Raw genomic sequence first — 27,929 nt, 5'->3', positions numbered from 1 at the left:
ATAGGATGACGTGATTAACACCGATTTTAATAGAAACTTGAGTTATTTTTGATAATGAAGCACTAAAAAGAGTCTAAATGATATATGTATTAAAAATAGGTAACATGAATGAGTGAATGTACTTCAGAAGGACAAAAATGGCTGCTTTGTTTGGCAGTGACACACTGACTCAGTTCTGTTTTTTTTATTATAAATATTATTTCACACACAGCTTTAAGGCAGATTAAATATGAGACAGAATAAATAACGCAGCATCACACTTAAAAACGTTGAAATCAGATAAGGTTTTTCAGTCAGGACGTTTCAAACTGCTTTAAGGGTCGGCGCTCCGCGTCGTCTTCAGTCTGTATCTGACCTGCAGGTCTCCGTCCGGCTGCAGCATCCCGAAGCCGTAGCGTTTGGGATTCACGGGGGGAAGCTTAGCGTCGGGGTGGCACAGCTCCAGGTCGAGGTGGGTCAAGAGTAGGAACACAAACCTGGACAGGTGGAAATAAGGAAATATGGAAATAAAACTGTGGAAACGCACTAATCAGCGTGAATCATTCTGATTAAAACCGAAAAATGAGCAAAAGATTCTCAAAGTCTACATGTCCTAGATAAACTGACCTTTAACCTTCTGCCTGATATAATAAAGACCCGCCCCTAAGCTTATTTCAAACATTTCACCACAGAGTATTGGTAATTACTACTTCACGGCCTGCTGCTAATGATGACAGAGCAGATGAAAGCGGGCCTGGGATGATAAAAGGGGCGAATATTGAGCAAAGATGGATTTTGCTGGTCGGCTCCGTTAATCGAGATGAAACCGCCGAAAAACTCTTTGATCACAGATGCGTCCGTTTTGAACTCGGAGATGCGCGAAGGGGGTGGGTGGGTTGGTGGGTGGGGGGCTGTAAACTCACTGCCTAATGGCCGCGGCAGCGAACTCCCTCCCGACGCAGCTGTTCCTCCCCGCGCCCCAGGGCATGATGTAGTACTTCAGGCGCCTCCCGTCCTTGTAGAAGTCGTCCTTCAGCGTTCGGCTCGGGGTGAGGAAGCGATCGTACTTGAACATCTGGGAAGCAAACGGAGACGTGGGGGTCATTAGAAAAACCCGTGCAAACACGTCCCTGGGCCCTCTGGTAATAATAATAACAACTGAACGTGTAATTCTAATCATCAAAGGCAAACAATAAACAAAACAAATGATTGCACTTCACTGATAATCTCATGAGCTTCAAATTAGCGGGAATTAAAATGACAAGTATTAATTACCTTATGGCACTAATTCACACTGTTTAACCCTTCCTCCCAACCTTATGTGCTAAAAATATTAGAATAAAATATGTTTTTCATTAGAAATGCACTTATTGAAGTTTTGTAAAGCTCTGACCTCCTGATTCTGATGTTTTTCGCTACGATCTATCAAAGGCATCATACTTGTTTTTTACAGATTAATTCAATTCAAACAGGGACAGCACACATGAATGAACAAGTATTAGTAAATATGCCAGACTGCAGCCTGAGGCTAGTTTCCATCTGTTTGTCCCTCAGCAGGTTGAAACCTTTATACATGAGTGAAATTTGTACATTTCAGCCTGAACTGAAAGTTCCCTTCATCCGTTCATTTCGTTTACCCGCTTTCTCTTTGTTCAGCGGGGCGGGTTCACCCTGGACCCGTCGCCCGTCCATCACGGGTCGTTATAAAACTTATTAAAAACTTTCCCATTAGTCCCTAAAACAGCGCTGGGCTACAGGCTCTGCTTTCTGTCACAGGAAATCTAATAATACCCCCCATGTTATTGGAAAGAGCTATTTATAGAAATAAAGTTCAACAGCAAAAGACAAGGTAATTAAAGCCCCTCAGCAAGATGAAAATCTTTTACCGAGCAGTCGGAGCGTCCCTAAATTTAACTTTTAAACATGGTGGATCTCCATTTCCAGCTGCTCTCATCGGACCCTGTGTTAGAACCCTTTGGATCCACGTGTTGCATTGTGTACCTGTGGTTCTTGGTGAATCTCCGGGTCCATCTGAGGGCTGAGGAAGGGAAAGAGACACACTCTGTCCCCCCGTCTGAGGAGGTACTCCCTTCCGTCGGCCATGCGCAGGACCTTCTCCTGCATCACTTCCCTGTTGATCATTACGGCGGCGGTGAGCCGTAGGGTCTCCTTCAGAACGCTGTCTGAGAAATGGGAAAAGGCAGCAGAGTGGATAATGTCAGAGAGCCGTCGACGCTGCTTAAATCAGCCGTGCCTCTGGGCGGAATTTGGAGACGTACAACCATTCGAAGCAATATGAAGATATGAAAACGATGATCTTTATTTCACTGATTCAAAGGTCATTTGCTCGTTTCCAGAAAGTCAAAAGGGGGCTTTGGTTTCTATCTTGCTGAAGTGATTAAACCAAAGACGGAAAAGCAAAAATGAGCAACAGAAAAGGCAGTTTCATACCGAACACAGGTGTGTGCTGTGCTTCCAGCTGGTTTAGGGCCGGCCGCTGCAGGGAAGTATTCTGGAGAGTGGAAAGGCCTCTGATCTCCAACTTAACAGCTTCCATTGCCTCGGGGTGAGTGAGCAGAAAGCCGAGGATCCAAAAGGCAGCAGGTCCAGCATTGCACTGAAAGGAAAACGCACCGAACACAACACACACACACACTTAGGGTTTGAGCTCAGGTTTGGTGTTAATTTAGCCCAAATGAACAGAGTGTGCACACAAGATGAAAAGAATTCTCATTATTTGCCTGTCAGACTGAAGTTTTCTGTAATGCTGCTGTCTGAATGTGACTGACGGGAGGAGAAGGCAGTAAATGAGTCCACACTTTGCAGAGACTGCTGTCAGCCTCACAGAGGGAGGCGCCGGAGCCTGTCAGACAGTAATTGCTGTGGGTTAAGGGAGCTGTTCCTCTCACCGCTGCACGTCTCAGGTCAGCTCTCCACTGACAGCAGGGCAAAAGCCCAAAAGCTACAAGAGGTGCACATCGCCTCCTTGCCCTCTTCAGGTCTTCAAATTACGAGATTCATATTGATATAAGGCTGGCTAGAACAGATCGGCCATTTCAGGAAGTATGATTAGTGTTAGATCAGTTGTACGGGTTGGATATTTATTTCCTCTTATTCCCAATCAACATGCTAAGATAAGCTAACTACAAGTGTCCACAACAATTTGTTTACAAATGACAGCAATAGTATACTCATTTAAATAACCAGGGGCTCTTTTAAAGAGGGGAGGTTGGTGTCACAACAGTTTGAATCAGTCTCTCTTGCAATTTAAATAACTAATTCATGTTTTCAGCCCTTCTATAGTTTGTGTAAGTCAATAAAATTGATTGTTAGCAAATGGAAAGCACACTGCTGCTTCTGCTTGTGCATAACTTCTGATGATGTAGGTGGTTTTAGTGAAATTGTAGCATTAATCTTCACCCTCAAATACGGCAGCCCGCCTGTGACACATGCAGAAGCCCGATTCCCTCCTGGACCTTTCGCTCGTCTCTGCCGTGCTGCGCCGGTTTCATCGTAAAACTCGAACTCTGCTCCTTCAGCCCCACCTTTCAGGGTAACGGGCAAACAGACCTGGGCGCCGGCGGCGTCTCTTAGGACGAGCAGGCTGATTAAGCTTTGTTGCAGCGAGAACGGCGCAGGGGCTGAGGCTTCCACAGCTAAAAACGGCTCACTTTCTCCCCCACCTGGCAGCCACGTGCAATGACACCATGTTGCTCGGAACTTGTCTGGACTAGTGAGCCACGAATCTGGGTTCACACCTACGTACATCAACACGGCAGACACCAGAAATCTCTCGCTCTGCAGCGCTCTGAAAACTGAACAAACAATATCTGAACATGCGAGCAATCCCAGAGTTAATAAATAATCGGATTTCAGGATTAGTACTAGCTGGTGTATTTAAACATCTATGTCATGCATACAGTTTAAACACACAGCCCAGCTCCAGACACTTGTACAGAAAGAGGAAATGACTTCAATGACGAGCACATTTCCTCCGTACACTGTTTACACAAGTGATTACTCAACCTTAAAAGAAGTCAAGTGAAACTGATTCTCATGATTGAAACCTGCCTAAGAAAATCTAATCTGGGCAGCAGGTCGAGGCAAGCAGCGAGGAATCCTCTCCGCTCCGCACTGTTAGCAGGCTTAAGGCGGCAGATTGGATGGCAAACACGCGACTGGACGGTACGCCTTGAGTTTCAGTATCTGGGTGTCGGTGTTGGGACTTGCGTGTGTCATTTTGTTTAGGATTTCTGTCTGTGCGATGGAGGAGCACCGACCTGGGTGGTCCACAGCTGCAGTAGCAGGGCCTTGTTCTGCACGTCTGCATCCATTCCCTGTTCCCGCAGGAAGCGGCGGTAGCTCTGCTGCCAGGAGTCGGAGTCTTCGTTCAGACATCGGGGCGACAGCAGCTCCCACAGCTGCTCCTGGGACGCTCTGGCTATTTTACCTTCCTCTGTTAACAAGGCAACAATAAATTAGGCTAATGTACACGAAGCAGACAAAGAGTTGTGGTAAAAAGGAAAGAATGTCTTCTTCTGGTTCTCTGCTTCCACAAAACAAAATCAGGTTCTTACCAGGTCACAGAATTAGGTAAATCAAATTTCAAACGACCAACAGTACATATTGACATATCAGATTTTTTTAATAATAAGTAAAAATGCACATTGTTGCATGTTTAACTGAAAATCAGCAAAAAGACCAGAAACTGACCAGGCCGACAGTTCATTTTAGAAATCTTTACGTTTTGTATTAAATGGTTATACTGGCAGATGTGATATTCTGCCAGGCTGCTCCAGATGTGCTACAGTTACTTGTTGCTACCGACATTTACAACTAACCACAGACATCTTTGTAAAAAAAACAACAACTAAATATTGCAAAACTGACAGCAGTGGTTGTTTTAAGATGGCAGGAATCCACTTTGGTTTTTCGATTCAGTCAGAATTAAACTCTCTTTCTCCAAACTGAGGTTTTTCAAAGAGCTATCTGCAAGATCTGAACTAAGCTTTGGTTAACTAAAACCCAGCTTACCTCGTTTCAGCGTAGATCGAGCCAGTTTGGTGAGAAGCTCATCAAACTTTCGAAACTCCCTGTAGACCGCAGCTGCGTTATCTTCCTTTTCAAACAATGTAAGATATCCAGCTCTGTCAACAAGAGGGAAGTTTTTTCAAAAAAGAAACAAAACACACTTCTTGTCTGTCATGCTGTGTTATATAAACAAAGAAACAAAGAAACAAAGACGTCAGCTCTCCTACCTGAAAAGAAGGCTGTAGCAGAAGCCAAAGAGTTCATCCTCTGTCCACATCGAGGAGCTGCAGGAGTTCCGGTTGGTCACCAGCAGATTGTAGAGGTGGCTGCTCATGGAGCTGCTGAGCTTCCGGAGACTGACACCTTGAAAATGCCTTGAAGAATGAAAAGCAAAGAGAACGCTGTGAGCCCCAAGTCTCGTTTAAAACGTCACCAATGACTGGCTCGAAAAGGGTCGTTACGTTTCCATCCACGCTCTCTCTAACGCAGGGTCGGAGTTCGGCAGCTGCAGGCTGAAGATTCGCTTGACGAGCTGGCCTCTGATGCGGCTGAAGTCAAAGCTGACGGTATCACCCAGCACACCGTCGAAGGAGCTTGGGTCCAGCAGCACTGTCACATAGTGCCCGGCGACACAGACCTAACAGGACAGGATGTAGTCAGTGGCTTGGTTTTATTATAGTTCTCTCTCCAAGTTTCATGGGACGAGAGGAAGACTTGCTCTGGAAAATATTATGCTCCAAATAGTTTAGTCATGATGCACACTCACCGTGAAGATGTCGCCGTGCTTTTCTTTCATGCGTGCCAAAAACTTTGCGGCATCTTTCCCGAACTCCAGAGCGTGACCCAGCCATGGAATATGCCCTTTGTCGAGGGGAGGCTCGTTCTTCCTCCTAGCAGTTACAAGGAAACTCGTCAAAATTATGGCAGCCTGATGGTTTGCATAGCTACACTTCACACGGTCATAAATCTCACCGAACAGGTTTGAAGTTTTACATGAAGGCAGGCAAAAATAAAAAAAGGCCTTTTATTTCTGAGGTTTTAAAAAAAGCCATAAGGCATGTAGACTACGGTGTAAAAGGGAAAGCAGAGTTTCAGTCTGTCATTGTTGTTTAAAAGCAAAACTAAAAAAAAGAGCTGTGTTGTACATCCTTTTACAGCTTGGATGAAATGATACGCTTACAGAAAACCTATGCACTGATGATTAGAATTAAACTACCCTAACTTTAAATAATAACAATCCAAAAGCTTGTCTATAATAAATTAGTAAAAGCTGCTTTCAGCCTCAGAATGACACATATTTAGGTAAACTTTTACAAAGAAATATGGAGTACATCTGCAAAGAAGTCAACATCAGCTTTACCTTGAGCGAGTGCAGTACAGATGAAATAGCATAAACAGTACGCTAAGGAGAAGAAATATCCACAGCATGTTCCTTGAAGGTCTGACACTTGAGCTGTACTGTAAATAATTACTCTTTAGCTGCTGGCAACGTACTTATAGTTCTGAGCCTGGCTTAGCTGTAACTACCACTTGTGAGAGGAGGCGTGGAAAGGTGTGGCTGCTGACACAAAGTCTTACCCAACACTGCTGGGTCGACAGTGTCAGACACCTCAGAAACCACAGTGTGCTCACAAGAAGTCCCGCAAAACAAAAACAAACAAAAAAAACAGCAAGAAAACTTAAATGACAATTGATTTTTTGTGGTTCGGAGCTGGATTTACAGTCCGCCACACCTTTCACAATGCTGTCAGAGAGCCTAAACTAAGTTCTCACCCTGTCAGGTTCGTAGAAAAGTCACATACCAGCTGTGATATCATCCGTCAAACAAGTCATCTTTAAATTATTAGATGAGGTCAGGAGATAAAAACAAAACTCCGGCTCGCTGGTTTCTCACGGCCTGATGATGTAAAGTACCCCTCCTGACAACAACCGGCTTTTTTTTTTCTCCCCCCGAGCGTTGTGAAACTTTTACCTCTCCTTGATGGAGATGAGTTGCAGAGTGTGACGGGAACAAGTACAGTCTGAGCCGATGACACCGTCTGACACTGAAACCAGGGAGGAGCGCACACACTTCCAGTTTCACTCAGAGCCAGATGACAGGATGATGACTAAGTCAGGGATCTCCTGTGTACAAAACGACTGCCAGCAACTCAGATCTTGCAGACAGAACACACATAAAGAAATTTAAAAAAAAAACATTCAATGCATGCATAATACATTCAAAATAAATATCAGCAAAATGTTATTTATTTAGTTGTTATAAAAAACAACCAGCAGAGGGGAGTCGTGCACTTACAGTAATCTTACCAGAGCTGGGTTTGCTGGTTGGCATAAAAGCAAAAAGAATCTGTCGGTAATTTACTGACATTTTACATCACAAAAGCCATAAACGGAATTTAAATATAACTTTGTTGACTGCTAATTTTACTCTGAATTACATGAAAAAAGTTAATTACCTTTGGAAGACAACGAGCCACAAGCTAAATACTAAAAAAATACATCTTTGCGTTACATTAAAAAAATGCTAACAGGAAAAACAAACTGTATAAACTCAGAATAAACTGTCGTGTAGCGCGTATTAGCCGCTAACTTGCTAACAGCTAACATTCCGTGTGTTTTCCCCAAACAGACCCGTGTGGAAACAACGGGAAACTACAGTTCCTAGGATGCAAGTTAAATTCACATTTCTGCAAAAAACAAACTCAGCTTCGTACAACACGAGCGAATGTGTGGCTACAGATAAAATCATGTTTAAATTGGGATACTAAGAGATAATCAGACTCAAACACTGTTTTATTGACGACCTGAATGGTCTTGAACTGTTTCAATGTTTGGCTTTTGCCTTTGGAAATCTTGGCAGGAGTGCAACATGCGGCAAAGAAAAAAAAAAAAAGATTGGATATCACAACATGGATGAATGAGTTTTTAAATGTAATAAAATCGACTATTTACAATGGTCAAGTCTTTTCTGTTAAGCAAACATCAAATTGTTCCCAAAAAGTTCATAATTTTGATGATAACAAAGGGTTCCAGTTCCACGCAGTCATTGGGCAAAGGAGATTTTATGTTTTCATAGAATCCTATAATAATAATATCACACATTTAAAGATAAAGTTAGCATTTCTATAACTCAGGCATTTATTATATAATAATTTGAACTTTGCAGTATTGAAGATTTTACCAAAATACTAATATCACACTACTCTGGTTTCATGTATTCTTGTTTTTTTATTATCAGAATACCATTCGAACCAGGAAAAAAAGTATGTCCAGGAAAAACAAAGACAGAGTTCGTGTGGCTAAGCTGAATCTTTAGAAAGTGCTTAATCAGTTCTTGTAAAACGCTTAGACAAATATAATGAGTAATCTAACCTATAGCATATTATTTTAACCTGCTTACACTTCTTAAAGCTAACAAAACTAACTTAACTACTCTCTTATTTCATTAGTTTATTTAAGACATTATTGTAATCCAATACTGACCAGCTTAATGAATGAACAGTGCAAGAAAGGTTACATAAACTATCAGATTTAAATCTATTTTGATCATGTATTTTGTTTAATAAACAGATGACAAGGTAGAAAGTCATGTATTGAATGAATCTGTAAATGATATGTAGAAACCGGAATAACCTCATTGTGAAGGCAGGCAGTCGTGATTGTGAAGTGTTTTTTCGGTGGTTTCATTCTTTTACAACAAATTAATCTTTTTTTTGTGAACTGTGTGAAGATCAGCCCTCCAGTAAAACTCTGTCTGGTTTGAAGGTTTCCGCAGTTTTTACAGATCTTTTCAGTTTCTATCACTTTGAGGCCAAGAATCGGTGAATCACCTTTTATCAGGAGGTCAGCGATGATGGAAGCTGACAGGTTCTCCATCTGACATCTCCGAGTTCATCACTGACGCACAAGTCACGAGCAGATTTTCTGAGGATTTGCAGAAATTGTGAATCTGTTGACTCAGGTAAAAATCCAATCTTCTCACCAATTCAGTTACTCCGGTTTACACCCAATCGGGACTTTGGGAGATTTGAAGATGAGAGATTAGCGTGTTGCTACTGAGAAGACTGATTTACCAGTGCCGGTCAACTTACCTGTATTTAACTGAACACATAAACAGAGAAAGAGTTTTCAGGAAAATGTTTCTGCTTTAGCTACCTGTAGTGTACAATTAGTAGGAACAATTTTATTTTTACCAGGCTAGAAAACAATGAAATTAAGTTGCCTTTTAAAACCCAAAATAGATTTTTATCATTTTTGTCCAGCAATATTTTTTGATTTTTGCAAATTTAACATCGTAACAATGAGCTAATCTGCAATTTGTGAAATATCCACGTCTCTTTTTATTCAGTTGGATATTTGTGAAGTAATAATCTTCCTTTTTGATTCTTTTTGAAACAGTACCTGCAAATAAAAGTGATACGCTGAAGAGACACAGATGTTGTGTTATAAAAAGAGTAAAAGCTCAGTTCGTCCCATTGTGAGTGTTTAAGTGAAATGCTTGTGTTGGCCGTTCCTCGGAGAATCACTTTTAGTTTTAAGGTGGGACAGAAAACAGTGACTCTGACTCAGCCAGTTTTATTGGTAAAACTTAATCCTGTCTCTTTTAGGTTCAAAAGTCAAGTAGAAACATGCTGAGATGGGCAGGAAGACATCCCGTTGTTGTTTAATTACCAAGAACTAAAAGGTAAATGAGGTGTGTGGAAACTCCACCATCATCATGTCTGATAATAATTAAAAGGGGAGGAAGCGTCTTGGTTGCTAATTAAATACACACAATGAACTGATCTTCAACAAGCATGAGAACCACGGTATGTAAATGTTGTGGCAGTTTTCTGATTCGGGGCATTTAGAGGTGTATAAACAACAACAACAACAAAAAAAAAGTGAAGGCAGAACGACATGAGTAATGATTTCAGAGAAACAATGGTTGCTGCCAATCACTCTGAGAGGGGCTGGAAGGGCATTTACTAATAATGTGGGGCGAGGAAAACTATTCACAGGTGAAAAGCATTAAACGCAGTTCCTGCGGGAAAAAATCCAGAGCTCTGAGATATGGGAAACAAGTTTGTGACAATGCATTTACAGATAAAACCAAAGTGGTATACCTGAGCCATGATGGGACTCACTGTTACAAAAGAAAAGTTACCAGGTGTCCAACATCCAGAGGTCTGATTCATTCATTTCTTATTATGATTCTAAAGTTGCTGGGGTTTTTTTTTTTTTTCAGAAAAAGTTGTCACAAATGTCAGTTCCAAGGCAACATGTCAACAAAGCTGAAGGAATATTGTTATACTTTGACCAAGTGCATCATATGCTGTTAACTCGTTCACAGTGCCAGAAAACACATATTTATAAAACCAATCAACAGCTAAAGAAATAGCATTTTGACTCAGCATTCACACCAAGATGCAGCAAAAGTTAGTTTCAGGTTGGCACACAAATGAAACCTTAAGTGAAAATAACTGCACCCATCAACCATGTTTTCTGAATGAAAATGGCCCTCTAGAACACATTGTTTCCCCACTTCTTCCAAATTAGGTCTACAACTTCAGTTCCCATGATGTTCACGTTCAAGAAAACACAATCTTGAGAATCATTACTACTCCTGCGCTCCTTCAGCTCCTGGTTTAGGAGACGACACACAACACAGGCTGCCTTTAAGGAGAACCTTCAAACCAAGAGGGCAGAATGAGCTTGGAGCTGAGGAAGAGGAGGGGAGGAGTCTTTTACACACATTCAGCCAAATCTGCAGCAACATTGCTGAGCGTCGCTGAAACTGGACAGCGTCGGATGTTGTCCTGAACGGCACCTCATACATGAGGCTGCCGCTGCTCCGCTTCATCTGCGTGAAACGAGCATGTGGTTCACCGAGGAGTGCTGGTGAGGAGGAGGAGGAGGAGGAGGAGGAGGAGGAGTGGTCAGAAGGATCATTAAGTATTTTTTTTTTTTACCTCCTCTCTTTAAAGAAACGACGTCGCCTTTAAAACGCAGCGCAGCGGGGCGACGTCGCCAGAGGACTCCCAGACCTGCGAAGTTGCGCGTCCGACGTTGCTCGGCGATGATCGCCGTCTGATGGTCGCTCGGTCCGACCGGGGAGGGACTGCGGGCGGCTTCAGATCGCCGCATTGTGGCCACGCACGCGCCGATTCCCGCCCGAGGACCGATTGCACAACCCGCGCCGCCCCAAAATGTCATCGCAGGCTAAAGTCAAGAAGGACAAAGAGATTATTGCCGAATATGAGACCCAAGTGAAAGGTTGGTGCGCGTGCAGGCCTGCCTGGATTGCCACTGCGGGAATACACCCTTGCATAACTTTACAATCGCTTTTCTGTGGCTCCCCTTAGGTGCAGTGCCGTGGGGTGGGACAGCTGCATGTGTTTTATTTATTTATTTTTGTTGCTGCTGTTGTTGTTTTGCCTGCTCTCGCGAATGCATCTAAAGCGGCACATCTTTTAGTTTAATAGTGGGGGGAAAAATAGTGGCAACAATTAAGCAGCAACTTGGCCCAGGCTGCCTGTCTCTGCACTGCAGATGACTGTGTGCAGCAGCAACATGCCCGGCCTTGCATGTGTGGCCATGGGAGCAGCTGGAAATTCACAGTCTGCTTCAAAGTGCACCTTTGGGCAATATTTTTCTTTCCTTTCCTTTTTTATTTTGGTACTAATTCTCCAACAGTAAATAAGCAACATATCAAGTCTATTTAAAAGCACTGCTCTGCATGACTTATTAGGCAGGAGGAATGAAAAATAAAGAATCAAACAAACAAACAACTTCTGCTGCTGGTGATCATCTGTGCAAGTTTAGTGTTTTTTTTTTTTTCCCTGTCTCTCCAGGACAAAGTGTGATATAAGAGGGAATGCTTGAGAAGGTCACACTACCAACAGTTCAGAAAGTCCCTGAATAATGCATGCTGTCTGTATGAATTATGAACCATGAAAGGGTTTTACTGTCTGACACTAAATACGTGACTGAGTGAGCCGCCCGTAGAGAGAGGGGAGAGCCGACCATGCAGGATGTGGATGGCTGTGCTGTCAGTCTTCTCGAGGCAGCTTCGGCTTTCAGCACCAGCTTCGCCACCACTGTGGTTTTATGTCACTCTGAACTTTCCCTCTGCTGAGAGTGACTGCTCTCAAATCGGGTAAATGGTACGATTCGGTAAATGATCAGCTTGTTTACAGGTGCTTCTCCCTTGTAGCTCCAGCGAAATACTGTCGACAGTCATGCGATGGCAATAAAACCCTTTTTATTCTTTTTTTTTTTTTTTAGCATTTATCCTTTACTTGAAGGAACATTGCACGTCACCTTCCTGCCAGTTGAAACTAATCGTCTCCTGCTGGAAGTGGTTTTGGTCGAACCTGTCAAATGATGTTCTGCATGATCTTGAGAAAGCTCAGAGTTTGCGTTGAGGATGACTCTGGGCTACTACCTCACCAATTTTTAGCTCACTGGTTGTAACACTGACTGGGTCGTTGCCATTTTTGCGTTGGCTAAGGTGGACTAGCTGTGGCAGCCATCTTGAACTGGGTTGCCTCCTTATGTCAGTGAGTTTTCTGTGTGCAGCCACCGATTACAATCCGTCCAACAGTTCATGAGATATTTATGAGATATATATGAGATAGACAGACCGAGTTAACAGCAAAGTTTGAAGTAAATATAGTACACAATTTGTGGTGCTCGAAGTATGCGTTGCAGGTAATGCTCAACCATGACCACACCAAATTTTAGCTCAATATTTGTAAAATTACCCATTCTCCTAGCCATTTTTGTGCTTCCTATGGTCAGATGACTGTGGTGGCCATCATGAATCGGGTTGACAGTAAAACCTAATCAGTTGTAGACGTACATCTAGTGGTTACTTCATGAAAGTTTTATTCAAATCTGTCCACTGGTTCGTGAGTTCTTTTGCTTTGCTACAGACAAACACACATGCACTCAGGCGATAACGAACATAAAGGTTCACCTTTTAATAACGGCTGATTAGTTTTACCATATTTTTAAGAGGATTTACCTTTTTTTTTTTTTTTTTTTTTCACCATTCAAAATTACCATTTGGTTCACAGCTAGTAGTTCTACATGCACTTTATTGCTAAAAGTATTCACGGGCTCACTCACATCACTGGATTCAGGTGTTCCAATCCACCCCATGGCTCCAGGTGTATACAGTCTAGCAGCTAGGCATGCAGACTGCTTCTACAAACATTTGTGAAAGAATGGGTCGCTCTCAGGAGCTCTGCGATTTCCAGCATGGTTCTCTGGAGGGACGACTCTCGCTTCTGTCTGGCGATTCTACTCTTGCTTTGCAAACAAATAGTTTAATAAGAGGCTCTGCTCAGACCCTCAGTCTAAAAAAATGCCATAAGGGTCCCTGAAAACGATAAAGCCACGAGTTATTTGTTGGTGTTCATATATTTATCACTGAGGCCCACAGTGAGACCGAAGTCCAAACAGAAAATTTATGGAAGGCTGTGCTTGGGTTTTGTGTTTACTAGTACATGCAGTTTAGGGGTGTTTGCCAACTCAATTATTTTAGTTTTCTTTTATACATTTAATTGTGACTGAGGTACACCGAAGAACCTGTATGGCTACTGCCAGTAAACAATTAGCTTAGCAATTATCATAGCCTGAAAAACAAGTGTCATTAGTGACCTATTGTTAATTTCCCTGCCAGCCCTTTTTTAATTGTTTGATGACTTTCAGGCTAAAAACCAGGCTAAAGTGATTCAGCTAACCCCTGCCCAATAAGGTTGCATTTATTTTAAAAAAAATGTTTATTTTAAAAATCAAATAGCTGATAGATATTTGAGATTAGTTTACTAGTAATGCTCTTTAAAACAATAAGCAAATTACCTAAGGCAAATGTAGAGTTACAGGAGTCAGAAGGTGTAAATATGTTAAAGACAAAGATCTATACGTATATATTTACATTATATACTTAACTAAGACCTCACATCTGCTGTGTGTACGTAGACTTTATATGACTGAAAGTTGTTAACATGTGCCTGGAATGAAAAGTATGATGAGTGTTTTGTCTTCCGAGGTGTGGTTGGATGTCTCCCGTCTGTGTTTGTTGGACTCGGTGCGGTCTACGCCGAGCCATCACAGCTCCATCTCCCGTCTCAGTTTCAGGAAAAGCTTTTAAGCTGACATCTTAAGCTCATTTGCTAACGGGGGGGGGGGCTTAGATCGGTTGGGCGCAATGAGGACTTTATTCTGACACAGGCGCTGGCCTCCGATAAAGCTCGTTTGCTGACTTCACAGCTTATCAATCACATCTCGTGCACTTCACCACTTCCTTCGTTTTGACTTTTCAGCAAATGGTGGATTCTTCGTTTTGCTCGCCGCTTTGTGTCCAATGATCATTCTGTGACTATTGTTCAAGTACCTTTCTCTTAGCGATCAGCTCGGTGTCAGTGCCTTTCTGAGTTGCAGTTTTGTTTCTAGCTGAACTAACATTTTTCTCACTGAGTGTGAATTTGACCAGCTAGACGTGTCTCTAATTTGATGTCAAAATACAACAAAGTCAAAAGATGTTCCTAATCATCAATAAACCGTGTTTAACTTTAATGTAGTTTAGTGCTTTAGCACCTTTTCAAAAGATTTGGAGTTGGTAAAAATAAATAAAATAGAAGAATTTGCTCAGCTCAGCTCTGAAAACATACTGATTTCTGTCTGTTATTACGTGTGAAAAAGCAATTCCCTGTACTATTTGTATAACTGATAGAATTGGTGCTATATTTTCCATGTTCTATCATTATTAATGAGTATTAAAACACTGTAGTGTACTTTGGAATCACGCATTCCAGGAGGATCATGCAGACCCACCCTTTGTAGGAATTCATCATTAAAAAAAAAATCACTTTGATCAACACTGGTTTAAAATGTCAGGGTCACGTTTCAACAGAAGCACGGTATCTTTGTTGTCTGTGTCTTGGCAACGCGTGCGAGCTGCTGTTTGTTGCTTTGTCGGCCAGATATGTGTCCACATCGGGGTGTTGTCTCGTTTTGAAGAGAAAACGGCTCTGAGCGGCACCTCTAAATGTTGCCTTTTCCTGTGTGATTACACAAAAACCCATGCTTTTATTTGTTAGGAACATTTCCCAGGCGTGAGAGATGACGTGGTGTGAAGTCAAGCAAAAGGGCTGTAAAAGCATACCATCGTCATGACTCCATCCAGAAGACGAGCGCTCACAGGACACCGCTTTAATTTGTACCAAATTATGTCATTCTAGGTTCTGCGTTGTGCGGCTCCCACGTTCGGTATCAATCACAGCTGTTGGCCGTTCCAATAGCTGTGCTCGGCTACTTTGATCAAGTGAATGTGGTCGCAGTGACTCCTCACTGAGTGATATTTGATGCTCTGTGCTGCAGTAAAGCATGCGAGCTGGAATGGAACAATGACCGATATTTTCCCTTCTTTCGTTTCACGATGTGAGGGTATGGCCGCCACGAACGCGCCGCAGCTCTGTGTCCTTTTGACGCTACAGCATGACAGCTTTATAACAGCTCGGTAAAGGCTGGCAGCTTCACCCTATAAACCTCTGGCAGCGTCATTAAACAGGATAAGACTCTATAGATTATGATGACTGATATTTCAGTCGAAGATGGAGCTATTATTTTGCAAGTAACAGATCAGATAATTACGAAACAAGCGTCAGAGTATCAGTGGCGCAGGGAAATAAATGATCAGAAGCCCGGTTTGCCACCGATGTGTTTATTTCCTTTAAGGGTTGCATCTGAATCTAGTTATTGCCTGCTGCAGAAAAGCAACGTTTGACAGTAATGGGTTTTGCCCACAGTGTTACCGAAGTATCTCACAAACCACTTGATGAATTTAAGCAAAATTTAGCAAAAACCACAGCTAATTGACGTTAGCCAGCTCCAAAAAACGTCCATAACTCGGTCAGCTTTACAGATATTGAGCTAAAGTTTGATGTGGAAGTAGCTGAGAGTCACTGGCAGCACATACTCTGACAGCAATTATGCCATCAAGGCTTTAACAACTCAAAATCTTCTCACATGTGAACTGCCTCTCATCAATCAACATTATGTGATTAAAATTTTGGAAGTTATTGTGCTCTTTAAGTGCTTTTCTCTGCATGCCAGGATAAATCGACAACATAGGGCAGCATTTAATGACTAAAATGCTGTCAGTGAATTTCCAGAAGGCTTTGGGTGTGGAGCACACATACCATTCCTGAGCACAGGAACGGGTAGGGCATGTTACTCGGCATTTCATTCCTCTTCACAAAAAGATGGGAAAGCTTTTGAGAGCCGTTCCTTTGTTGCTAATTCATTGAAGCCATCGCGAGCTCCTGTGTAATTACGCGTTACTCTGCAAAGGCCTGAATCATTCATTCAAAGTAGTGCAGCGGCACTCGTAACAGTTTAGGATCTAAAAATAACGCCTCACGCAGCGGGGCGAACGAACATACGGCAAATCTGTTTCTTTATGAATTTTTGAAGCAAAGTCGGTTCGATTTGTGCTCCCATTTTTTTTGATTGTTTGTTTGCCACTGTGGGGCTATTAGTCATTGAAAACAAATTGTGCTATACTTTAGTTTAGGAACGCATCACAGTTCCTTCGGTTTTGAACTTGATTCCTGCCTCCTTCATCATCGGAGGCTGTTTGTTGCATATTTTGAAGCAGAGTAAGTTGCCCTTGTCCTTGGCCATTATGCTAAACAGACTGACTGCTGCGACTGTTTGAGCCGGGAACTGGCCTGCTCTCATTGAAATGCCTCCGGAGGCATGTAACCAGGCAACTGGGCAACTGTGGGGACCCGGAGAGGGACATGTCCTCCTCTCCACATATCAAGGGACTACATATTTACTTTGTTTCCCTGCCGTCTTTGCTCGCCCATTCCATTCACATTTTTACTCGCAGACATTGAGACATTTTTGGAATTCAAAAAAGGCTTTTTCTTCTGCAGGGCAACCTTTTTTATTGCTGCATTCACAGCCTTCCTCTCAGGGCACAACAGTCAGACTCTACAGACATCTCACATTACTCTTACTGCGTTCAAGATAGAGGAAATATTGTTTGTGTGTATCGGGGATTGTGTGAAAGCCACATGTGGAACCTCACAGGTAGCTTAATTAATAGAAATGCACCGATTAGAATATTTTTAAAGCTCTGACCTGCAGATTCCAATTTCTCTGTAAGAAGAATAATTAACTGTTTTGTTCTTTTTAAAAAAAATATGATTCTTTTATTTAATTGCAGTAAGGGCTGTGCTGACTGTTTTGTTCGTAGCTACATTCTTGTACGTAGATTTGAAGCAGGTCTCTATTGAGGATCAGCGATTACCTGTTTAATTAAAGGTGGAATAAATAAAACGAAGACTTCTAACTTTCTGGTTAAACTTAATTTTTTGACTTAAAACCCTACAAAAATATGCTGAATGTGCTTCAAATGGAAATCGTTAGCCTTAGCAGGAAAGTCAGCGTTGGGCAAACTTCAGAAGAAAATCCAGTTTGCTTTTGGTTGCCTTTAGGCTGTTCCACAAAACACCCCAGGCCGGGATTTAGGCACCTTCTGGCCGCCTCTGTGGGATTTCTGAATGGATCGAGGCAGTGAGGCAGTGAGGTGGGAGGGGGGGTTAGCAGAGCTGAAAAGGTAGGTCACAGTTGAATAATGTGACCGAGTGATGACACACGCTTTCCGCAACCGCCCAGCCGCGGGATTTAAATGCCAAAACAACAAAGTACAGATTCATTCCAGAGGAGAAACCTCTGGTGTTTTAAACGATGGCAAACCGGGGCGACGAGAGACCAGTGGCTTTCAGCTGTGTTTTGGGGCAAACGGGAGACGTTTTGAAATATTTCACTGAACACAAACCGAGTCGCGACACTGAGCTCATTCGCCTTGTTGTAAGAGAGAAATGTTGTCCAGGAGACCTGCGTCACACAAGCAGCACCTGAAAGCAGCAAGCCTCTTCTGGTTCCGTCCTGCTCGCTTCATTCCTGGACGTGGGCGGATCCAATCGGTGAGGTGCCCTAAAAGACCGACTGGTCTGTGCGCCCGTTTTGCCAAACTGTTACGCCTCCTGTGCGTCCTCTGACGTCACTTTTAAACACCTTACAGATGTTACAGATGCCTAACTCTGAGTTGCACCAGCCATTTAACTGGTGCATCTCATGTAATTAAAGTTAACTGTAACAGCTGTGTTGTAATGTAGAAGGAGACGATGTAGAACGTTGATAATTATGTTTCAGGAAAATGATCATTAAAATCATTTTATGGTGTTGTTGTTTAGGAAATGTCTGCCTTTCGTAAATAAGAACAAACCGAATGCTGGTTTATTGAGGATTTTTGTAGATTTCTGTTGACTTTAAGAATTTATAGTCGAGTTTGCGATTACGAATGTAGCACAGCACTGAAGTCTAGGGATGATGTATGGTTCACATGCAGTGGCAGCTGAGTCACATTATTGGGATGATGTAGAGTAGGATTTGATCTCTGGAAAAGTGGTATTTTTACTTCATGGGGTGATTTTTATGACCTGAAATGCCTGGAATTATTCAGGAATAGCCAAACGAATACAGGCTTCTCAGGATGGAGTCAGTAGTTATTTTTAGCTGTTGTCAGTTTGATAAATCTGTAAAGTTGTCTTTATCGGTAGAAAAACAAACCCTGGTTGTCTCCTGGACACTGACTGGTGAAGTCTGGATAAAAGCCCAAAGGATTTACAACAATTTACACCTTTTATTGGAAGAAGAACTGTATCTGTTTCAAGCATCGCTTTTCAGATTAAGATATGTTCTTACAGTCAACATCAGATCAGTTGTACTTTTGAAGTATTTGAGCAAAACAGAAGTTTTCCTCATTCTGAGGGGGTGATCGGGAGCAGCTGGTTTTCAAACCTCACACTCAAAGAAGCCACCACAATCATGTAATGACAAGAGTTCTTACAATTTGTTTATTCAAGAAATGAAAAGGAGGAGAGGGAAAAAAAAACCAAACAAAAAAAGCCAACTCGTCTGAAGGCTCGCTCAGCACAATGCATTTTGAGAAGCTGACCTATTTTGAATTTTCCATCCTGTCTGCTGCGATCATCAGACATGCATCTCATACTGTATGCACATGAGCTGCCCCAGCATGCAGACACCCTCCACCCACCCCCCACCCTGCCCACACAAACACATGCATGTATAGAAGCAGACAAATGCCTTCTGACGCCTCGTTTTCACCAGTTGTGGTATTGTTGTTCTTTTTTTTTATTGGTGTTTATGCTGGTCGAAAGCTGCTCTCACCTCTGCACTAACCTACTGGAAAGTTGTGGGTTTACTGCTGACATAATGATAATAACTGACATAATGCTTTCGTTCTGATGTGCAGAAATCCGCAATCAGCTGGTGGAGCAGTTCCGCTGTCTGGAGCAACAGTCCGAGTCCCGGCTGCAGCTGCTGCAGGACCTGCAGGAGTTCTTCCGCCGAAAGGCCGAGCTCCAGCTGGAGTACTCCAGAGGCCTGGATAAACTGGCCGAGCGCTACTCCGCCAAGATCCGCACCTCCAGAGAGCACCAGCATTTCAAGTGAGTCTCGGCGGCGCCGAATGCGTCTACCTGATAAACGGCTGCAGTGTATGTGTCGCAGTGATCTGTGGCGCTGCAGACGCAGAGGAAAAGTGAGGAGGGATAAAATAATAATAATAATAATAATAAAACAAAGAGGGAAGAGGGATAAAAGGAAAAGGAAATGACCTGAAATGAATCCAGGGCCAAGAAGGCTTGCGGCCTCAGGCTGCTGTGTTTCTCCCAACTAGGTCAGACTCTTTATCTAAACACACACACACACACACTCTCTTTTCTCCATGGCTGTCATTTCCTTTTCATTTTCAAACATCTTCTCACTAAACTGCTGCTGAAATGCTCACATCTTCATGGTGCACCAAGTCACTAATTCGGATCTTCAGAAGGAACCAAATCTGGTTTTTCTTTTGCTCCAGTTGTCTTTTAATGTTAGTTTCTTTTTTTTTTTTCTTTCTTTCTTTGTTAATCGTGAGCCAGCCGATCCCTGGTCATGAAACAAATGTACCCTGCAGCGTGTTGGAGGTGATGCCCAGACACGCCTGCAGCACACTCGTGTCCTTGTGGTTGATAATATGAATCACTGAACATGAATAAAAATATTAGCACCAGTTCTCAACCAAAGTCAGCTCAGGGCACGTTAACAGATTAACAGATCCAGTTCAAATCTAAAGAAATGTATAGTTTAATGCAATACAGTCAGATTCAGACTCAGTTATCAGTATGTTTTTGTTCTTGTAGAAGGCTTAAAAGCTGATGGCACAAATATAAACACTAAAACTGTTTATAACTGCTTTTTTGGAAGTTCATAAACCAAAAATACATCAAAATATATTAAAAAATTAGCAACGTTTTCAAAAGCAGTCAGCTTTATTTCTGTTCAGATATATATTTTTTTTATGTTCCGTAGTACTGGAATAGTAGTGTAAGAGCTGAAATATTCATGCTGAGTACCACAGTTCAGTTGGTGTAATTGATTCGTAGGCAGTTTTACTCCCATTCGTTTGGACTTTCCATCTCTCTTTCGGTCTCTCCGGCCAATTGGACGTAAAGCGTAATCGCGGCTGAGAGCTCCCGTCACGAGGACATTGATTAATGGAGCGTTCCCCTCAGAGGGAGTCTCCTGCAAGAAGTTGCGTTGGATTACTCCCCCCCACACACACACATCCCCAGCTGTCCCAGATTTCTCCGTCACATTAAATGCTCGTCATTTTAAGTGTCCGTCAAAGGCTGCGTTCAGACTCGGAAGAGGAGGTTGGTGGGAGACTTATCGTTCATGGAACTGCGTGGTCTTCACTCCTGCAGCGTCATTGCAGAGTTTTATCAGATAACGCTCTGTGCCCTTAAAGTTCCTTATCAGATTTTGCTTTTTTAAGCAACTTGGAATATAAAAGATCGACAGGAAATTGACAGGAAACATTTTACAAAACCTCCCACCACAGGAACGATTCATTGACTCTGAACTTTATGCACATTTGAAAACAAAAACAAAAAACCAATGTGCGTTCACCGTGTTTACCACAATTTAATGGCTCCAGTTCGTGTGCTGACTTGACAATAAACAGTAGTTTAACTGAGCTGTGAAACAAGGAATGTACCTTTTTGTAGGCTGTCAAGTGCAAAACCTCCTTCTGTCGTTTTTCATAAACCTCTCCACATCATGTCGTTGGTGCCTTGAATGCTAAAGTCTCATTCTTATTCCCGAGCAGCCGAACATTTACAGGTTAGACGGCTGACGGCACGTCTGGGATCAAACACCTGCTCCGCTCCAAAGGCGGGCCTGAAGACTTCGCTTTCATTGAGTTGGATGTATAAAAAAAATACATTCAAAAAGCTAAATGAAACGTCAACTCCATGCTTACTGGGTTACCTCTAGCAGCACTAAAGTACAAGCCTTAATTTAGTTCACAGCAGCAAATGAAAAGGTAGAATATCTTCCTTCCAACATCCTCTGATGACTCAGTGCAGCAGCTTCAGAAACTGCAGAAAGCTTGAAGAATTGACATGAACTGTTTAAAAAAAATGACACTTCACATGAATATGAACTCAGTTTGCTTTAGGTTTGGAGCATATAAGAAAAAATGGAGTTATCCTCCCAAAAAATACAAAAATCCATCTGATTTCTACCCTAATAATGATAATAATTAGCATAATTCTGTGAACCAGGATGAGCCTAACGCTACTTTCTTCTGTTTTTCGTTACAGTTCAGAAACAGATCAGTGTGAGCTTCATGAAGGTGGAAAAATAAACAGAACTGACTTAAATGTACTTCTGTAACGCTATAAATCAGCACAGCTTTGCAGCTTTTGACAGAAAAAAAAGGAAATGCTACTCCTTTCAGTGTTATTTTATATTTTTAACCTCTGAGTCAAAAATAACACCTAAATCTGTGATTCACCCCGTCTGAGTTTCATCAAAGTGCACAAAGAAGACAGAGTTCAGCTACGGCAAAAAAAAAAAAGTCTGCTTTTAGTTTACTTAACATTAACTGCACAGACAATAATTAATCCAGTCACGTCTCAGAGGAGACCTGTTTGAACTTCTTTCCACAGTGAACACAATTTCCTCCAGCCATATAAAAAGTCACAGACATACGGGAGGATTTCAGAACCTCTTTGTTTCATCAAGATTTGTTTTTTTTTTCCAGTTAGCGTTCAAGAATAAAGAGAGTTTCTCAACCCATACGAGACCAATGTGCAACCTTTCACCATCACGAAAATGGAAATTTGGACACATTTTAACTTCAATAATCCTTAAATCACCTTGTGAACACACAGGAGAGCGTACAAACTAGGCATATCTCAAAACAGTGTGTAGTTTGGGTTTTAAAATTAAGAAAAATAGAAACAAGTGAAGGCATTTTGTTGTTTTTTTTTCCCCCAGAAAAACACTTTTAAACAGCCTAGAAATACAAAAATATCCAGTAAAGACCCAACAGGACTTATTGATCCAGTTTTTAACCTGTGTTGTCTTGGATTCTTTTACTGTAATGAAATATAAAAAAAAGAGTAGTTTTTGACAGACAATAAAAAGTGCATTTTTTTGTTCCTAAAACCTGTTTGCATTTGTTCAAATTTGGTTATGTGTTGCACAGATAACAAAACAGGATGACGGACAAATTGTACAAACTACTCACTGGACATCAACTCTGATCTTGCATAAAATGGAAAAACAAAAGGTTCTGTAGATAAAAAAATAGGTTTTTCTGGGCCGGAAATACCTCCTTGAATGGTTTTCTTGTCAACAAAAACATGCGGACTGTCAAAGTTATTCACTGTAACGTCGTTCTTCGTACCGGCAACAGCAAAACATTGTGTTACTCACACTTTATTCAGACTGTGCATAAAACAAAACAAATGATTTATAGAATTATTAGTGGGGGTTTTTTTTTATTAAAAAAGTGTTAAATCCTTTCAAGACAGAATAAAAGACAAGAAGAAGAAGAGAAACAAATGCTTTGGTGTGAGGATAATGGAACTCACATGCTCCCATGAGCAAAGAGGCAGCCAGCATGTCTTGCGTGTGTGTGTGTGTGGAGCTGCCTGTTTTTCCCTCTTCTCATGTCCTCTGTCCTCCTGATCTCTAATATGTAAAGACCCACAGCGGGGGGATCAAATGATGGAAACGAAGCACTTTGATCTGAGTTCAATCAATCGTTAATCATTCTGTTGGACTCTTGCTGCCTTTTGTAGCCAGAAGTAGTTGGAAGTATTAATTCTTCAGAATTCGTCTCGCTTAAAATGCTGACCAAATCTCTCTCTCTCCCCCTCACAACTTCAGGAAAGACCAAAACCTCGTGTCCACCGTGAACTGCTGGTATTTGGTTTTGGACCAGACCCGACGGGAGAGCCGAGACCACGCCACTCTCAGCGACATCTACAACAACAACGTCATTGTCCGGCTGGCGCACGTAGGCGAGGATGTCATCAGACTTTTCAAAAAGGTCAGAATGTGAATAAAACGGCTGAGAGCACGCAATTGTGCCTGCTGCCGACAAACGTGTTCACATGAGCCGACGGCTTGCAGCTCATCACTGATGCTCCACATTAACAGTAATGCGTAATAAGCATAATAAGCTTTATTTGAATTGCCCTTTTTTTAAAGTGCAAACAGATTATGAGCAATTGATTTCTTAACCTGTTGTAGAAATTTCCTTGAATGACCTCAGTTTGGAGTTTAACTCGGAATAGATCAACAAGCTAACGGCTAAAGTGTATCGCTGCCAATTCGTAACGACTTTAATCTTAAACAAATTATAGCAGTTCATGCAAATGCAGTTTTATAAACCTTTAAATCGTGGTCAGTTTCACATTGCACAGCTGTTCTGGCAGAAATATATTTTTTTTTATGCTAGACATACCCCAGACTACCACACCACTGCAAAACTGACAGTGGTGCAAAGGTTTATAAAATGGTGTTCACATAAACCGTCCATGACATTTTTGAGACTAGACTTGTTTCAAGGTGGCAGCAGCAGCCCACTTTAGTCCTAATCCTTCTTAGATTAGCCGTTAGCCTGTCAGTCTGGTCGGGATTAAAGTCTGTTTCTTCAAACTGAGGTTTTTCACAGGCTACCTATGATAGGATAGGTGAGATATTCATCTTTTTATAACCTTTTTCACTGAACGTCACTTTGAACAATCTGAGCTGCAGTTTATTTTTTTCCCCCCTCTTTTCTTTGAGCAGTATTAATATCATTCAAGGAGAAGTTGGGAGGTTTGTGACCAGCCGAGTGGAAATTACTGACGACTGTTTGCTAAAACGACGACGGAGTTCCCAGAGACAAGAATCCTGTTTCTGCTTTAGCATCCCGGTTCAGCTGCAGTGCAGTCTCGCCGTTAACGAGCCACACATGCGGCGAAGGCGAATGATTCACCTCTGGCACAGGCTAAGACGGATTTCTAAGCCAAGCAAATGTGCTGAGGTTTTATTCCTGTCGCATGTGAAAATGCAAGGTTGCTCTTCTGACAAGTGGTCTCTGAGAGGTGACAGCAAAACGGGATATATTGGGCGAAGCGCTGCTCAGTATCCACTTAACAGGATTTCCAGAGTCACACTCCACTGCATCACCCCCCCCCTTCCTCTCTTCCATCCCGTCTTTGGCTACAAGCCCTATTGTGGGATGTGTCCGATTCATCATGCGCTCTTACTCCCTGTAACTGAGCCGAAGCTGTGACTTTCCGCTACGGGAACCGTTCTGCAATGACTGCACTGTTCTATTTTTGTCTGCCCGTTCTCTTTGGGCATTGTATTAGATCTTCTCAGCCGCAGAGTAATGACAGCACATTTAAAATGAACCCTGCACACGGCTTTCAGAGCTTTCTCACATGGCAGTTTTCCTCGTGCTAACAAATGAGTCGGTGTTTAGCTTGAGATGTTGGAATGTTTGTTGTCCAATAAAGGTGTTTTTTTTAAATTATCTCTCGTTTTTTTTTTTCCACAGAGTAAAGATATCGGCGTGCAGATGCATGAAGAGTTGGTGAAAGTCACCAATGAGCTTTACACAGTGAGTTCTTCAGTACCAACATTCTTTTATTCTGCCCGTGCCACGCTGCTTGTTTTGCCATGCGCTGGCTGGTTGCGGCACGTCAGTCGAACCGCGAAGCTTTTTTGTAATTTCTCCGAGTCTGCAACCTGTGAAGCAGCTGGCCTGACTCTGCACGCAGCAGATATGCCTTATCAACGGAGCAGCCTGTAAAGATGCCAGTCTCTCCTCCTGCTGAGGTGGTGGAAAAAGAGGAAAATTTACATTCCTCATCGTGATGTGAGGTTCGGCGCGGTTTGAAGGAGAATGCGTTTTTGCTTCTGGCTGCGCTTTGAGCAGACTCGGCGCTCTGTGCTGCAGAGGTCCCTGCGGTAAACACGAACTGTGGGAACAGCTTCAGCAAACGCTACACCTGCTGAGCTACCTTTTTACTTCCTGGTCTACTCTACATTTGATGCTATATATCTGGAGGAGTTTACATGTGTGACACTTGTAACAGTTCTGTTTATTCTTGCTCCATCTTCGAAAAAAGAACATTATACTCTGGAAAAGAAATACACTGGAATGGCCACTGACGGCAGCCATCTTGCTAGGTGCTGCGCCTGTTAATGTATGTTGTTTACATGTCAAAGCCACGCAGTAATGGCTTGTGCATGCTGTATTCTGTCATCAATCCAAAACGGCACAGACGGAACCTTATTTAGTTTGATAAACATATATCATCCATATTGTGAAAACAGAGCACAATATTATGCAGTTATGAATCTCCCACCAGGCTCGGTTAAGCGTTAGTGGTGGCAAAACGCCAGCTTGGCGAGCTGCAGCTGCCGTCGTAAAATGAGTCAGACCAGCACATAAGTGCTCTTTAAGTAACTAAGCACTTTAAATGTCTGCTTAGTCTAACCAGAACTCTGCTACCAGTGTCTTTTAGTTAATTGCACTTGGACTAACAACTTAAACTTATGTAATCTGGTCTTTTTTCCTCATGATTCTGGAAATTTTGGGGATTAATATAACATACATTTCAGCATTTTGACAAGGATAACTTACATCTAGCCTATACAGTAACTCGTGATTATTTAGTAGATACATTTTACCCATAAAATGGGTCAAATGGCTTTGTAGACTATTGGTTATTATTGAGAAAATATGCTGCTAGTATTGATGATATATTTGATGTTAGCTGGTGTTTCTACCCTCAGCATCGCATTCTAGTCTAGAGAGAATGACAAGCCCAGGCATAATAATTAATATTTTAAACTATAATATTTCCAAAGAAGACATTTGCAATATCACATTCTTTGAAGTTCAAGTTCCGATAAGGGTAGAAATGATGAGCATAGCACTGGGCTTCTTGCTTCTTTTGTTGTTGCCATACTGGCAGTAACGCAGCACCTACCAAGATGGTGGCAGGAATTCTCACCTTGTTGCCTCAGACTGCGGCTGTGGTCAGCCATCGCAGTGCGTTTCTGTTTCAGTGACATTATGGTTCATCTGCAATTTGGTGTTCATTTAATCACTTTACCAGGCGTGTAAAAATGAACAGAGAAGCAAGCAGAAAAAGACCAGTTTGTCCAAAATCATGTCATTAAATTCATCCTTTAAATTAGACTACAATCACACCAAAGATGGATATTTGTTTAAAGCTTTTTTAAAGAAATGATATGGTTTGACTGAAACAAAATGAGCAGAATGTAACTTGTAAAAATTATTTGCAGACATACAGTATAAATGAAACATGAGTTAAATGCAGAATAAATTCACTACAATCTCAGTGGGTTTTCTGCAAGAACTGACTGTGAAATGGGATTTTTTATTTTTATTTTTTAAAAGATTACGACTGCTCCTAGAAATCCTACATCTATCCGAAGAGGACAAAGTGTCATGATACAAAGAGCATGAGAACGATTCTCAGATGTAACTTAATACAGCACAAAGTAACATTACTGCTACACTGGTATTGATTTTTTTTTTTTCTTTCTTTCTCCCCTTTTCGATTCATGCATTATTAAATGCCTGTCTGCAGCTCTCACACACACATCAAGGTATAGAAAGAGTCTTTTCAACTTGGGTGGAGTAAAAATAAAAAGTATTATTGCTAAATGTGGAGGTGATTTAATCTGTTATACGTTAAATAGACTGTTACCCAAAACCAGCTGTCTGGAAACAATCAGCGTCTGGCTTTTAGTAAAAAAATCGACTTGTTACTTGTTTCATATGTGGCAGACGGTTGCTCACTGTCACTATGTTACCTCCTTCCTCCCCTGCTGATCGATCTCGCCGGCGTTTGCTCGTCCATTTCGGTCCAGGTTGCTAGGAAACCGGAACTTGAGACCCGGTGATGGAGAAGCAGATGTTGTTTAACTGCACCGTTGGTCACTGTTTGAACAGTTGCATGGGTTTCTATTCATAGCAACATAAAAAATGACTGTAAACTTGAGTAAATTGACATCAGATTTTTGCTTTGTGTCTTTAGAATGATTTTTTTTCCCCTAACTCCAATTATTTCTTAATGTTGTATTACAAATCTGGACACACTGAAAAAAGATATTCAGCTTAGTTTGGAGATGTTTATGAAAAATGACAAATCCATGCTGCAGTCCTCAGTATTTCTATGTGACAAGGGCAAAAATAAACAAGAATCATGACTTAACTTATTGTTTTACTTCATCATATTATCAATTGGCTAAACATGAACATGCATTACTCTTGTTTCAGTGAAACCGAACTATATAAAAATAAATTTACTCTTCAGAAGTTAAGGCACTGACTACAAAGCGTCACGAACCTCAGCTCTAACATTGTGTTCAAAATAAACACATTATTTACACATTATAGACATATTGTAGTTAAGATTCATAACCCTGTTAACAAATAGTTTGGATTCAGTGTAAAATGGGAAATA

The 27,929-nt window shown here is 41.8% G+C and overlaps 2 protein-coding genes across 8 annotated transcripts in view; one reads left to right on the top strand and one right to left on the bottom strand.

The window, feature by feature from the left end:
• Nucleotides 1-168: 168 nt before the first annotated feature.
• Nucleotides 169-7,623, bottom strand: ptgis (prostaglandin I2 (prostacyclin) synthase). Of its 5 annotated transcripts, none has more exons than XM_037975086.1 (11): nt 7,307-7,623; nt 6,983-7,166; nt 5,777-5,900; nt 5,472-5,647; nt 5,238-5,384; nt 5,014-5,126; nt 4,260-4,435; nt 2,431-2,596; nt 1,981-2,162; nt 903-1,054; nt 169-476 (listed from the first exon to the last, which is right to left on the bottom strand). In XM_037975086.1, the coding sequence occupies exons 3-11, from the start codon at nt 5,804-5,806 to the stop codon at nt 314-316; spliced, it is 1,305 nt and encodes a 434-aa protein (XP_037831014.1). In that variant the 5' UTR covers nt 5,807-5,900; nt 6,983-7,166; nt 7,307-7,623; the 3' UTR covers nt 169-313. The 5 variants fall into 5 exon arrangements, with proteins under 5 accessions (XP_037831014.1, XP_024859931.1, XP_037831016.1 ...); XM_025004163.2 differs by having other exon boundaries at nt 7,467-7,622; XM_037975088.1 differs by lacking the exons at nt 6,983-7,166; nt 7,307-7,623 and adding an exon at nt 6,813-6,962.
• A 3,329-nt stretch (nt 7,624-10,952) lies between these two features.
• Nucleotides 10,953-27,929, top strand: part of LOC108231332 (SLIT-ROBO Rho GTPase-activating protein 3) — a 33,624-nt gene continuing 16,647 nt past the window's right edge. For 2 of the 3 annotated variants that reach the window (XM_017408324.3, XM_017408322.2), the window contains exons 1-4: nt 10,958-11,265; nt 19,349-19,544; nt 23,320-23,482; nt 24,983-25,045. In XM_017408324.3, the coding sequence (XP_017263813.1) occupies nt 11,199-11,265; nt 19,349-19,544; nt 23,320-23,482; nt 24,983-25,045 (489 nt within the window). In that variant the 5' untranslated portion in view covers nt 10,958-11,198. Of the gene's footprint in view, nt 11,266-19,348; nt 19,545-23,319; nt 23,483-24,982; nt 25,046-27,929 lie in introns of all 3 variants that reach the window. The other variant, XR_003038823.2, reaches the window with a different exon arrangement.

The sequence above is a fragment of the Kryptolebias marmoratus genome, linkage group LG4 (assembly GCF_001649575.2).
Source record: "Kryptolebias marmoratus isolate JLee-2015 linkage group LG4, ASM164957v2, whole genome shotgun sequence".
Lineage (NCBI taxonomy): Eukaryota > Metazoa > Chordata > Actinopteri > Cyprinodontiformes > Rivulidae > Kryptolebias > Kryptolebias marmoratus.
This window is presented reverse-complemented; position numbering and strand designations above follow the sequence as displayed.

Coding starts and splice junctions, on each gene's coding strand:
- ptgis (XM_017408410.3), bottom strand. CDS start 6,438: ATGCTGTGGATATTTCTTCTCCTTAGCGTACTGTTTATGCTATTTCAT. Junction 5,127..5,237: donor TGCTACAGCCTTCTTTTCAG/GTAGGAGAGCTG, acceptor TCTTGTTGACAG/AGCTGGATATCTTACATTGT. Junction 4,436..5,013: donor TCGATCTACGCTGAAACGAG/GTAAGCTGGGTT, acceptor CCTTGTTAACAG/AGGAAGGTAAAATAGCCAGA.